We start from the raw sequence: 15247 nt of genomic DNA, 5'->3' as shown, positions 1-15247 counted from the left end.
TTATGAGTTTAATCTTAAAATTGCATTATTTTTGGGGGCCTGGCTGATTGCGTTATGACTTTGCGATTTGAGATCAATCGAAATCTCGTTTATTCACGCAAGCAACGTGCTCATTACTTGAATATCTAGAAGTTGGTTTTTTTTTTTTTTTTTTTTTTTTATTATTCCTGGAGATATTTAATTAACTGAAAATAATGCAGATTACAAAATTCAATGTAACCTCCGAAGGATTTCAACAGCTTAATTGCCAATTATAAGGGTTCAAAAATTTTTTTATTTGTGCTGTACGAATTACAATCTGCAAAGCTTTATGCAGATATAATCTGTTGATTAATTTGCGAGGCCAGACGCTTATCTATTTTAACAACCGTAATAAAAACTTATCCACTAATTTCTGTGTATACGCAATTGCAATCCTCCATTATGGCATGACGTTGCACTAATTCAGTCTCAGTGCGTATATCATTTTTGACGGTAAAAAATCCTTTTCAGTTTAGTCCAGACTAACCTGATACCTAAATTTTTCGATTTTCATGCAAATTAAATTATTATCGTTAGATGAAGAAAAAGTACAGAATATCTAATTTTCTCTCTTTTATTCATCAATTAAATCGTAACATAACAACGCTTGCTGCATATAACATTAATTTAGCTATAAAATAAGCACCATAAACTACCTCTAAATTGTTCAACGATAAAAAAAACTCTACATCATTTCTTCATTCAAAATCAATCCGTTAAGATACTTCAGCAGTCGATGTAATCTTTTGTGTACAATAAGTAAATATATTTTAGCTCAGCTTTGGGGGGGGGGTTTTACCCAAATCTCTCCGACGGTGGAAAAATCTCAGAATGGCCTTCTGCTTGGAAAAATATTTGAAAACGAATGGAATAAGTTAGAATGTAAGCAGAGTAGCCGATGATGGGCCCAAGAGCCTCAGGTATCTCTTCAAGTGGCCTGGGAAGCGACCGGCCATCTGGGATTTGAGGTTTTGAATTTCACAGGCCTGCAATGACTTGGCAAAACCCCAGACCAAATGCTCGGAAGCTGGGCCCCTTGGGTGGCGCCTTAACGAGGAGCTCCACGGGGCCTTAGGACCCTGGTGTGAGTATACATGGTGTTCCTGGGAGTGAAGCTTCTTTCTCTAAAAAAGTTTACATCTCGCGCTGGACAGGACTTAGGTAAGATGTGTAATAACAGCGCCAAAATACCCTAGATCGGTGGTGATTAATTGTTGTGACGTTGAATTTGCGTGGGGAACAATGAGCGGGACTTTAAATAACTCAGACCACAACTATGCATGATACCATGAACGAGCAGGGTAGTGTTCGCTACAAAAATAATTCCCTAAGAATATAGGGATTTTTTTAGACCGTTGGTACACATCTCACTTGGAGGCTTTAACCTCGAAGAAAGCGGCTTGTCGTTGGAGTTCTAGGCACACAATGTATAGTCACACCACGCTTTGGACCCCTCGAATGGCAGTTTCCTTCGAGTTCCCTTCCAGCTATATACCCTCTTCCTCGGCCATCCTGCTCCAGAAATCCTTTTTCATCACTTAATTACCTTCCCTTACCCACCATTTTGAATAGACAGTTTTTCAAAGTCTTTACACAATTTAAACCCGTAGTCATGGATTAATTAAAAAGTAATTACTTGTACAATAGAGTATGAAATGATTTCGGTTCTAATCGGACAGAAATACATCCTTTGTTCGAATCATGAATATTCACTTGATGTTCTTTAGTCGACCTGAAAAAAGAAATTCCAATCAATCGAAGACATTCTAGTGAAAATAATTTCTACGTCAAAATACAATGAAGTGCAGTTTGTTGAAAGTTGTAGGAACTATTCGAAAATACAGTTGATATAGAATTTTGTTAAGGACTAACAGTTTCTGGAAAAAATTATAAAAATGTACGATTTTTTATGAAGATAATTACAATTTTGAACCCAAAAAAGATTTTATTTCATAGTACATAGAACTTCTCAGGAACTCTATAAATTCTAATAAAAGAGTACAAATTTCTACGCAAGATTTTGATGATCAACAATTTTTAAATTCGATTTAGATCGATAAGAATATGAGAAAGTATGAAATATTAGTTTTGAACTACCATTAGATGTCATATCTCTCTCACAAGAAAAACATTTATTGCAGACAAGTTGAGTACCTAGTAGAATTCGGTTCTACATTCGAATTAGTCTGATCTTTTTATATCTTTTGAGTATGATCTAGACTCGAAAACAACGACGATCTACGAAAACGTATATTTCATGAAAAAGTATGATGATATGAAAAATAATTCTATGCCAAAACTTCAAAAGTGTCTGAATTTTTAAAATTAAGGGGAATTGCGAGTGGAAAATCGTTTTTTTTTTTCTTGTCTTTCTCCTAGTATTTTATTGTCTTTCTCCTAGTACGGCCCGAAAACTACTAGCCCTAGTAGCATTCCGGCGAAACTTGACTGACAATGAAATCGGTCCCACAGAAGTCAAGATATCGCTGCAAAACGAAGCATATGTCAAGAATGACCTAATCTTTACGTAATCACGAAAATTTATTTCGTACTATTCGAAACCATTAATAAACTTTGTGCAAAAGTAAATTTGTTCACCGGCATCAATTTGTACTTAATCAATCCATGAAAAAAGTGCACTTTTGGCTGTTTCGACGCTCTAGTCCCCTTAATCGCAAAATCAAATTCATAGGCGCAGAAGTTATTTTCACCTAAAAGTTTCGAATTCATTTGTTTCCCTATAATACGAAATTTTTCACTTACTTATTGGAGATCACAATAACAATTTTGTTATTCGGCGTTCGAAAGCCCACGGATTTGATGTCATTAGACCGATTACATTGGAGAACTCCTATCCTTACAGAATCCCGCGGGACAAACTTGCTGAAATGGCCAATAGCGTAGAACATTGGCTGTTTGTAAAATTCGTCTGCGCTCGGGTTCACGATAATTGAAGCATCCAAATAATTTTCAATCCAGGTGGGTCCTCCATCTTGGTTTAGAACGAGATTCCAATCCACCCAACCGGTTACCCAGTGTTCCAGGTTCTTCACAATTTAGAATTTCTGTTAATCCCTAGATTATCTTGCGATTTCCGTTAATTTCCACTAGACCGAGTGATTTCTATTGATTTCCGATGCTATTCCTGATTTTTCATCCCACCAGGCGATTTTCATTGATTTCCAAATTGGATAGAATCAAAGTATAAGGAACAACAAGCACTGGACAAAAGTGGAAATCACATGGTCAATTGGAAATCAATAGAATTTTATGAAGCTGAAACCATATTTTGGGGCTTACCGCACACTAACAACATTTTACATGATTACCAAAACTTGATGTCAAGTAATTCGTAGAGATTTCGAAATGATATCAGTTACCTTGGTTGATCCCTTGCCATCCCAAAAAATATTTCATTCATTCATTTAAGTTATTTTGACTTACAATTTGAATTCCAACTGTTAAATTTATAACTTCTGTCAGTGGACGAACTCTTCTCATTGACTGTATATGGTTAAACGAATGGTAAAACTCTCGTATATGCTTATACCGTGCATGGTGTACGAATGATACTTGTGTTTCGTGATTAAAATGATGTAACCCTGATTCGAATTCGCATTTTTCAACACAAGCTCACTGCCGTCAGTATTGTTACTAAATACGTACTTCAATTATATCCAGCATGTATCGTTCCCCTCGTTTCCAAGACCCCAAAGAGACAGGTTTCTTCGATTTTGTTGATACAGTTACTGTTGGGAAGATTCAGTATATATATATGTCATAAACGTCACATACATGGATGAGTGTACATAAAATGTCACGTTGTAACTCACATATGGAGGTTTCAGTCATTATGAGGAATTTTTCGGGAAACTTAGAATGGATTTGATCAAGCAAACTTGTGGAAGTCACCCCGTCCAGATACCCATGAACAGCGGTTCCGTCTATGTAATTCGCGACCATTTCGTTACTCATGAATTCCTCATAGAAAGAGGTCAATTGGTTTCTATTGTCGTCCAGACCGAGTATCAGAGTCTGATTGTCCTTTGAGGTGCGTAACGTTGGTCCAAGGTTTTGGGAAACCCACTTGGCCATGGCGAGTGGCGTCCACGACATAGAGTTGATAGGATTTACGTTTACGAATTGGGTATTCGGCTCATTTCCTGTCGAGATTGCCCAAATTCCCAATCCTTGGTCTCGGTACTTTTCCAGGAACGTTAAGAGGCATTCAGTGTACAGCTGGTAGTACTCTTCCTTTAACGATCCTATAAATCCAAATTCTATGAGATTCAATCAAACATTCTCGTGCTACGTTAGTCTCACCAATATATTGCCAGTGGCTCGATTCTACATTACAGGCCCACTATGATATGCGATTCAAAAATCGAAAGACACATACCATTTACGTAATCATTATTCGTTTTCATCCATGGTGGTGCTGTCCATGCTGCTGCAAACAATCTGACTATCGGATTCAATTCAAGAACATTGTGCAACAACGGAATTCTGTCCTCGTAGTCTTCCTTTGTCAGGCTAAAGTTCGGTTCTGACGTGTGTTCATCGCACTTATCGCAGTAGCTGTATTTCCTGGGGGAGAAATCAGTGCCACCAATGGGAACACGCACCAGGTTGTACCTGTTACCGTTTGGGCCGAAATACGATCTGAAAGTACACAGTTTTTTTTTTTTTTTTTTATCTATTTTTCTTCTCACAAAAACTATTTGACGCAAAAAAATTTCTACCTGAGTAAATTCTTCTGTGCATCTTTGCTGAGTAATTTTATGTTCAGTACTGTTGAGTCCGTGAAAGCACCTCCGAACCCCTGAATACTTTGATAGACATCTTTAGTATCTACAAATAAACGGGTACTATTTCCTAATGTAGTTTCACAACCGAAAATACCCCGCGTCTTCCTGAACCTTAGACCGGCTTTACTAGACGTGAATTGCACGTAAGAACCATCATCCGAAACGTTGAAGGGTGGCGTACTGTCGCAATAAGTAGAATTGCACACGCACACTGTATGATTACTTCCATAGTATCGATGTGCACATGGAAAGGCCTGCGCTGGAACTATTAATACACGTATTTTGAGTGAACACTTTCTTGACAGATTATTGGGATAATCACTTGATTGTGATTAATTTGTAACAGTGATCAAGACCATTGGGTAAATACTGAGATTCTTCTATAGTGTTTTATAATTTTGTCTTAAACAATGAAAGACGAATGGTTGAAGATACTTTTATTCATCGTTATGAATAAATTATTTCTAATACAGAAAATTTTGATGATGCATTTTAAATAAACTACCCATTCATGCGTCATGAGAAACTTGATTTTTCAATTAATGACATTTAGGATTCAGTCTTAGAATTTTATTTACCTGCTTGTATCCACCACATCAATACGAGGATGTACCTTTGCATGATCTCGTCTTGGAAAACTAAAAATTTTTTTAAACAACAGGTAAATAATTGAAATATTGTTTTTTATTCTTCTGATGGTACAATCAAAGTTCCTAAATAATATCAGATATTACCTTTTTACATGTGCATCATTCCAATTTGGATTATATGGTTTTAAAAATATTATAAATTTACATACCAATAAGTTTTCACTGAAACCTGATGCCTGTAGGGATCTTTGAAGAGCACGTAGTGGTTCTTCATTCACAGCAAAGCATCTATTGAAGTCTTCATAATATTGCTCGAATTATTCATAAATTGGCGAATATAAAATTCCTAAAATTTGGAGACGCCATCTGGTGTTGGTAAATATATTAGACTAACTGGGTCATATATCAATTATAAAAGCTGCGTTCGTAACCTGTTTTACGGTTAATTATTCGCAAATTCAATATCAAGAAATGAGAGTGGTTCAATTTACACGATCGTTTCTGTAACTCGATTCTGAAGTTGGTACTGATTCAACACTTTTGAGACGCATCGAGAACTTTAACAAGTTGAATAAATAACCAACTGAAATTATTGAGGACAGGCATACCAAATGTATTCCAAACATATGCTCAAACTATACACATGTACTCTCAATAATTCAAGGTAATGTATTTTCAATAAATTTGCAACATGACCCAAATGGAAATGTGACACGAATATTTATCAGGAAAATTTTGCAAAATTTCTTCACAAAACTACATACACTTTCAGATTTTCAAACACTTTCAAATTTCCTTCACCGTGTATGTAACATTCGTGTTGAAAAATGAATTTTAATCGAATTTAACACAAGCTACAAGTAATAACTAATAACTTTTAACCTTTTGAGAGGCGCATTTTTCTACTTAAAAAAATCAAAAAATCGTAGGTGAATTATAGGTTTTTGGAATCGCTGATTACGATTCTGAAGTCAAAATTAAGAAATTCAAAATGGCAGACTTATCCGAAATTTCCATTTTTTTTTTTTTTTTTTTAAATTATCCTACCGATAATTCTTAAATAGATAAATATTATAAAACTATATTCCAGAGTCTCAGCTGCCTACATTATAAAAAAAACGACATAAGCATATACATTTTTTTTTTTGATAAAAACAAGTTTTTTTACGTTAATTGTTTATAACAAACATATTATATAAATAGAAAAATTATTTCAATTATGCATGAAATTTTAATGACTCAGGCACCCGAGAGTCTGAAAAGTGTTTATGTGTATATAATAATTGCAAAAATATATTAGAAATACGAAAAAAACTGAGACCAAATAGGTGAAACGTATACGTCCCACTACCCCTCAAGGAAGGGTGGGGTTTTTTTTTTTCTTTACTCAATTTTTTCAAAATTTGTTAGAATGTAAAAAATTTCAAGATTATAGTGTTAAAATTTTAAATTAATCAAATCATTGCCAAAAATTAGACTTCAGCAATACCGCGGTTGTAACGGTTGAGATGTTGTCGCACCTCGGTTGTACCGATCGACCACCAGAGGGCGGGGCTTCCCGAATTATTGCCAATCGCGCGAGTCCAAGAGAGCTTCACTTGTTTTCGGAGCGTCGCCAGATTCGGTTCGGAACGTAAGCATTGATGAGGGCTGCATAGGACATGGTTATAAGGTTGGTACATGGGCTGATATCCCATAACTGTTGGATCAAAAAAAAAAAATCGGTTATCAGGCTTATACCTAGTTGTCAAAGAAAAAAAAAGATGGCTGTTGGTTATCGCGTTACCGAGGGGTCTTCGAGGCCGGCCATTTCGATGTACCGATGGTTTCCACCTGGAAAAGCCAGGGTTGGTTGGCGATATGGTCGATCGTTACATTCACGTGCATATCGCTGAGTTTGTCGATAACCTAGAGTAATTAACGAATCTATTTTCATTCATCTATTCTTTCTATTTTCTCTCATCTATTTTCCTCAAGGCAATCTATTACCTTTTTTTATACAATAAACCATTTCTCACCCATTTCAGTTGAGTTTCGTTCGGTTGATTAACAGTAAATATCAACTGTGCGGAAACATTGGAAAATTCTGTATTACGATCATTGATAAGTAACAATTGATCCAAATGTAGCTGATCTTTCTTCACGAAAATTCTTAGCCGTCGTGACTATTTATTTCCCTCAAATTTTTATCACTTCTTGTGTGATTGCTTAGGTTTATGAAATTTTTTTTCATCAAAATGAATATTTGTAAAGGTGATGAAATAATTCAATTCACTGTCACATAGAACAGAATGAATTTTCACATTACACTGAGAAAGAACATATTTTTCTAACTGAAAGTGTCTGTTTATCAGATGATTGCTTGAGGCTTGGATCTTTGGTGAATCGGTCACCCTGTGCTTGGAGTAAATAAATCGGTAAGTTCGTTTCTTACTGACAATATTAACTTTACACCGGAATACTATGATATCAGATGTTTTGGATTCGTCCATTTTCTACGCCATCCTTGAGAGTCACGACAATAAGTGAGGAAGTGGAATATTGTGTGATTGGCTGCAATAAAAATTTCAGCTTTACACACCGTTAATCAATAAAATTATCCGATGCTTCAAATAAGTTCATTTCTCTACAGTTTATAGAAACCAAATAGCAAATTAAATAATTCTACAGTAAAACCTCGATTATCCGAATGCTCAGATTATCAGGATTTCAGAAATACATTTTTGGTACGAAACATATCTACATTGTTGCTCGCTAAAAATGCGAAGAAGCCGTTTGTCAATTGACAAAAGACGACTGTATGAATCGAAAGGAATAAAATAATCGTTTTGTGTTTAAAAGAGGTTCAATATCTATTTGGATGTTTAATACGGACGGTTAGTTGATTTAAATTTGTGATGCATACATATATTCTTATACCTTAATGACAAAAAGATAAAGATTGAATTTGGAATACAAATCCCTTAACATTACGGTCTTACGGGGAATTGTGGGGAATTGTACTTCGATCTCTGGCAAAAACTGCATCCTTGGTAACAATTCCAATGATAAATAAATTTCGTCCACCGACCGGTACTTACCATCACAGCAAATAATGTAGAACATATTTACCGCATGAAATTATTGCTGTGATGTCTTAGAAAAATAAAAAATTGGTCACAAAAAGCGTTATCCGAAACATCAAAGTTCACCTGACACCTGCATAAATTCATGATCACAAATCGGCAAGATGAATTCGCACCTCACCGAGCGAGCAGCATTACCAGCAAAGCAGCTCCGCCGGTAAGATATCTTATCGATAAGGTAATACCGGCGGATAAGAATAAGATTTTAAAATCACTGCGACGCTGGAATTAAACACAGCCATTCAAGCAGCGGCGTCTAGTAATTCCACCAATCAATCGCTTCAATTCAGTCATCGAGTTTTAAACGTCGCGTTGATTTGCTCACAGCGATCGTTCATGACCACCCAGCATCCCAGTCAATGGCGGTGACGGTAGCCAGGCGTCAAGGGGCGGAAAGAGAAAGAGAGAAAGAGAGAATGATGAGGTCGATGTTTTCTAGACGATGCGTAAGAGCCAGCTACGCAGGCGCACCATCCGTAGCGAAGGTTATAAGTATATGCGTTAATCCTTACCGAGGTGAAGTTGCTGCTTGTTACCCGTGTTCGCACGATGGCGCAAAATGTTATCAACTCGGGAGCTCGGACAACTTTTATTCTATTTATTACTATCGGAGTATTTCACTTAGCGAGTGGCAACGCGCTCGGAGTGTCCGGCAAGCCGGTGAGCATCACCTCGGTGAAATTAGTCGACGAATCGTCGTTGCCGTCGGAGTTTTCGGCCCCAAATCCGAAGTTCTATATTGAGGTTACTGGCGCCGGTATCACCAAGGATTTGCCCCTGGTGTTGTCACTCAAGGAAAGTTACTGTGAGGTTAATCAAAATGGGAATAACCCGCTGCGTCAAGTGTCAATCGACCGGGATGGAAGCCACGCTATTTACGAGATCGACTATCAACAACCCGAACAATTTAAGGTTACGATCGCCTATTTTTGCCTACAACGGAAATCACGCCTTCAACATGTTTGGGTTAACCTGGGCGCAGATTATGCCGTCAGATTATACGACCAATCGTAAGTAAACACACGCTTTAATTATTATTCATCATCAATCGGCGAATGCCAATCTGGCATTTCCACTCCTTCTTTTCTTCTTTGTTTTATCTCGTCTTCGTATTTTTCTCGAAAAAAAAAAAAAAAAGAAACCGCCGCCGCTGCGTAGCTGGACGTTTGGTTCGTTAATGTCACGTTATACGCTCTCATTTGTTTCATATCTCTGGTCAGCTGCAACCGCTCTATTTCTGACGAATATTCATCCAACGAGCGATTATAGACACTTATCAGTAGTTTGTGCCGCTGCGAGTGCGCGGCTGTAATTAAACTGTTACGTTGGCAGTTTTGAAACAGTTTTAAACCGACGACGTGAGTCGGTTTTTTCTGCGATCGTCGATTGTTTGTTCGGTTCGGAATCGAACCGCCATGAATTACGTTCAAGAATACATCGCAAAACGTGACAATATCGAGGTTTAGAACGTTGGACAGAATTTTATTCAGATGAATTCAATCGAGATAATTTCATTTGTTTATCACTTTAGAAATTTTGCTTAGCTGGAATTTCATTGTTTGGATGCAAAAATCGTAGGTGTACAAACTGTACATATATATGTTCATGATCTGCGAGTGGATTCTCTGCAAATTGCTTGAAATGTATCTTCAATTATATTGATAACCTTTTCTAATCAAATACACACACAAGTTTATCAACAGCCAACCTACAATAATTATTTTGCATACTAAATCGATCAAGAAATTCATTCTTAGCAGACAGTTTCTGGATAAATTGTTACTGGACAAAATGATCTGTAACGAATATTTAAAAATTGGGTTAATCGAACGTTTTTTTCATTCAATGATGTGCAATAAAGTTTGTCTTTCCGGCCTTGTTTCAATGAAATTTAACTTATTTCACTTTAGTTTAGAGTTTTGAAATATTTGATTCTTTTTCATTTTTCGTTTCGATGTAACACGACAATACTAAATTGACTTTCTTCTCGACTTGCTTTCTTCGTATTTTACGATGATTCATTATAAACTTTGTATATCTTCTTGAGATAAAGCTATAATTACGATCAGAGACTAGCCATGATGATCATTAGCAGCTCATGTGGGGGAAGGAAACTCAATTTCCACTTAACATCCGCGACTGACAGCAAATTCGAAGAAATGTAATCAGGACAACATCGGTTGGTCAAGGAGAAATCTGCAGTATATAATAAAACAAAAGAGGGCTACTAGTTTCTCCCGAATTTATATAACGCGGATCTGATACTGTAGATGTTTTTCTCACCCACGCTTATACCAAAAAAGATGTAAATAAACGTCTCTTAGTATTACATAACGTAAGCTATAATATAGAAAACCTGTTTTAAAACGACTTGGGCAGATATTATAGGTAACCTCAAAAATTCATCACGTCCCAACTTCCTCCGAACTATGGGATGGGCGGTTTATTCAAATGATGATGGTGAAAAAATCCTCGTTACGTTATTGTATCACCCATTGTTTATTTACGTGCAAGGAATATCCAGTCGTTGATTATAAATACCGACTCGTAGAGACGTCAACGATGAGACAAATAACCATTAATAGAGATATTGTAGCGTGCATTCGTCGTCTGCTGTTATATTCTTAACTCGTTAAATTGCGAAATCGAACGCGCTAGACTTGTTTTGACTATAACTCTACATCCATCAATCTCCTCGCATATGCATATTACGTATACGTTCCTGCATTTACCGACCTATGAATGCATGACTGCAATGCACGTGTTATAATCTAACCCGATTCGACTAAAAGTCTTCTTCATTTCTCTGTGGCGCAGTACAACTCCCGGTATTAACGGTCCACGTTTTTTTCTTTTCATTCTTCCTCGTTATCATCTTTATTAAGGCGACGCGTCACGCAGTTCTTCCTTACCGACCGAAATCACTACCCGAATAGTGATATTCTCTGCGCTGTTGATGATGCAGCCGGACGAAGACTTTGGATCGATTTTCTGGTTTCCCCCTCGATCGTTCACCTTGTGGAATAGAATTACTTACTACGCAGCGTCTAGAGATATTTGGCGCAGAAAATGAAGGATAAAAATTGTTATTTTAATTGACCGTCACGCCCAGCAAGTAGAAATTAGCTACGGAGTGCTATGGTGAAGCTTAAATTTCATTTCCGTGGTCTCACTAATTAACACGAGGATTAACACTAAATTAATGAGTCAAAGACAAGTTTACCGATTTTCAGAAGAAACTGAAATATCAGAAATTAAACTTTTATATCCGAAATGTACTAAGCATTATAGGCTGTTTATGCGTTATTCAATTTTTAATGAAAACTCTGGATAGAAGTAAATAAAATCATCAATATTGAATCTGAAAAAGGAAGATGATTTTGTGAAAATATTTCAAGTTTCCTCGAAAACTCGGTTCGAGTGGTTTGTAATGAATGTATATATATATATATAATTCAATATGAACAAACTGCGTAATAAATCTTCGAAATTTGAACGACTTATGTCGCACTTCTACGAACTCAAAGTTCTTTCGCAACTTTAATGCAACGATGCGTTTTTATAAGAAGAAAAAAAAATCGTCTTATCGCAACTTGAGGATAGTCTGAAATTCAATAAACTTATGACAAAACAAAACGTGCAAGCTTACATTTTGCAAACTCAACTCGTCTGAACTCGTTCTAAAGTTGCAAAATATATATTATAATTCGAACCTCGTACTCACGCTTTTGGCACTTTAATAAATCGACATTAGCGACGTCCAAACATCGATTTCTATATCGAAGAAATATTGTTCTTATTCGATCCAATTCATCAAAGTTTTTCGAACGAAAATATCGCCAGTTCCAAAAATGCAATGAACAATTCGAATATCGAAATCGGTTAGATATATGTATGATATATTTGTACATAATATTCAAACCGTCTACCTAACCTAAATTTAAAACACCGACTCCCTGACATTCTGCCAGTAGACACTCTGATCGTCTCAGTGCGTCTGTGAAATTCCTTTCCACTATCATACACTTGGTGATCGAAACTCAAAATCAGATCCACGTGATTGCTGACGAAGATGACACAACGGATCTTTTTCTTAAGTAATCATGATGTCAATATCGTTAAAAACGATAACTTTAATCTCCGAAATCACGTTGAAATCAGAAGAAAATGGATTTTTTTAAGAATATTTCTTAAGAAGACATTTTAATTTATTGAAGTAAAAATTTGTAGACATATTATGGTAACTTTTAACTGTATTTCAACATTTTTCATTTGTAAAAATAATTATTTTTAAAGCTGCCGGACTGAGTAATACAAAATGAAAAAAAGATAAATATTTTGTTAGTATAATGTACGATCTTGTAATGAGGAAAATAACAATTTTTGACAAAATAGCGGCTTCTCCAAAAAAAAAAAAAAAAAAAAAGCAAGTCAATTTTTTACAAAAATTTAGGCTTTAAATTGTTTATAAAATGAAAAATATTTATCGATGAGTAAAAATTCTTCGATTAATTACTAAAAAATATACTTACAAAAAGCTTGTGTTAAAATTTGGGACTAATCGGTTAAAATTCGTTGCCGAGAAATCTTGTTCACCAAAAAGTTTTCCGTGTCACGTGTATTTAAATACATACGTACATACATAACGAAAAAATAAAAAAAATCCTTTTTTTGAAGATTTTAACTGTATATAACCCCTCAAAACAAAATTCTACATTTGTATAATGATCGATAGTAATAAGGAAATGATTTAAGATCACAGAAATTATATGAAATTTCAGAAATCATGAAAAAAAAACTAATCTAATTAAGTAAAATTTATTTTTCTAGCAATCTCTCGTAATCACTCTATAAAATGTAAATAATCGTAAAATTTTGCAATCGTCGTGTCACTCCCCCCCCCCGGGAACATATATATATATGTGATGAAGCCAAAATTTATTTCGTGCAGTAATTAAGCATCGCCGTTATTTACGTTGTTGTTCACACGCGCTGCTGACAATTATTCAATTATCTGCGTGGGACATAAAAGTACAAAACAAGTACCAACTGAAGCGTGCGTTATCAAGTACATCAACATTTATGTACTAGCGAGCAGAGACAGAATTGCGACACGCAATCTGGATACCGAGAAAAGTCGATGAATGACTAGTTTTTTTTTTTTTTTTTTTTTTGAAAAATCGTGATTGTTGAGCCGTTGCGTTTGTAACGATTTTTAATAAATATTTCACACTTTTAGAATAAGTTTATGAATAATCCAAAATTTGCTTTACACCGTGGTGAATATCACGTGGATAAGAAAATTCGAGCTAGCGAGTTTCATCGACGTGTAATAAGTCGAGAAAATTAATATTAAAAACGTTGAAATTTCGACGTCAAAATTTTTCTTGGTAGTAAATAAAAATAAAACTTGAAAATTTGTCCGCACGTAATACAGTTGAAAATCGTTCGCGTGCCATTTTTCGCCGATTCTGTACTGACTGTATAAAACCGAAAAAAAAAAACAAAAAAAAAAAGTTACACAGATCACATAATACACTGTAAAAAATTCTCGCAGCTGTGTAACCAGTGTAATAATAATAATAATAATAATAATAATAATAATTATAATAAAAACAATTTTATATACATAATTTAATATAATTTATTCCTTAATAAAAGTACATACTTGTTGTTATAAAAAATTAACCAACAATTTTCGCTATTAATATAAAATAAAATTAAATTGGGAAACGAAAAGAAAAAAGCAAATTGTCCAAACATTCGTCAGACTGTGACTCTTCACGTCACTGTGTAAAAATAGATGTGTGACCTATATCTATATATCTCTCTCCCTCTTTCTCTCTCTCTCTCTCTCACACACACACACACACACAAGGTTTCTTTACAGCACCTACACATAAGTATATATATATATATACCACATTTACGCACTGATAGTCATGAGGCATCGATACTCACACACACACACACACACACGTGTGTTACAGTGTATTTATTCAATTCACAAAGTTTCATTGTTTCCGTTCGTTTGTGTTTTTTTATAAATATATGTACGTACATATGTGTATATATATATATATGCATGCCTCCGTGTATATTTATACGTCTGATTCATATACACATATGATAGATTTATATATATATATATATTCATATATATATATACCGGGTGTCTCAGTATAACACTCGTCCACTGTTTAAAAAATCTAGAGAACTGTTTTTTTTTTTTTTTTTCGATATTTTAAAAACTGAGTATGGCTGTTACGAAGTGATTGAGAATTGTCAGAAAAAATTCTGTAGTTTCTTTTTCAATCCGATTTCTTAAGGTTAAAAGAGCTTTTGTGTGGAACGATCGTAAGTTAAATTTTAAATATCATTCAGGGGTTAAGAATGAGGTTTTGGGAAAGAATGTTTCAAGCAAAAGATGCATAATTTTTTACGTCGAATCCGAAACTGTCGTAAAAATATGCATGTTGTATTTAAAAAAGTGGACTTTCGGCTAACAAAACGCAGATCCGGTCGGACCGGAAGTCGTCAATATTTAATCATTCAGTAGGGTATTAGCTCGATATTATAGCCATACTGGGTTTTCGAATTTTTGAAAAAATCAGTTCTTCAGATTTTAGATCAGGGTTGACGGGTGGTTTGGGACACCCGGTATACATGTATATATACATATATGCACAGTCAATTCATGAAA

At 35.2% G+C, this 15247-nt stretch overlaps 2 protein-coding genes across 3 annotated transcripts in view; one reads left to right on the top strand and one right to left on the bottom strand.

Annotated features, from left to right (window-relative positions):
• Positions 1 to 1638: 1638 nt before the first annotated feature.
• On the bottom strand, positions 1639 to 5450 carry LOC124406328 (lysosomal acid glucosylceramidase-like). Its single transcript, XM_046881715.1, is given in 7 exon segments — positions 1639 to 1753; positions 2785 to 3068; positions 3688 to 3770; positions 3855 to 4286; positions 4421 to 4683; positions 4764 to 5088; positions 5408 to 5450. Coding segments are annotated over 7 exon segments (1545 nt in total).
• Positions 5451 to 9058: 3608 nt separating this feature from the next.
• LOC124406192 (unextended protein) overlaps positions 9059 to 15247 on the top strand; it is a 48991-nt gene continuing 42802 nt past the window's right edge. For both annotated transcript variants that reach the window (XM_046881544.1, XM_046881543.1), the window contains exon 1: positions 9059 to 9554. In XM_046881544.1, the coding sequence (XP_046737500.1) occupies positions 9094 to 9554 (461 nt within the window). In that variant the 5' untranslated portion in view covers positions 9059 to 9093. The remainder of the gene's footprint in view (positions 9555 to 15247) is intronic.

The sequence above is a fragment of the Diprion similis genome, chromosome 5 (genome assembly GCF_021155765.1).
Source record: "Diprion similis isolate iyDipSimi1 chromosome 5, iyDipSimi1.1, whole genome shotgun sequence".
Lineage (NCBI taxonomy): Eukaryota > Metazoa > Arthropoda > Insecta > Hymenoptera > Diprionidae > Diprion > Diprion similis.
This window is presented reverse-complemented; position numbering and strand designations above follow the sequence as displayed.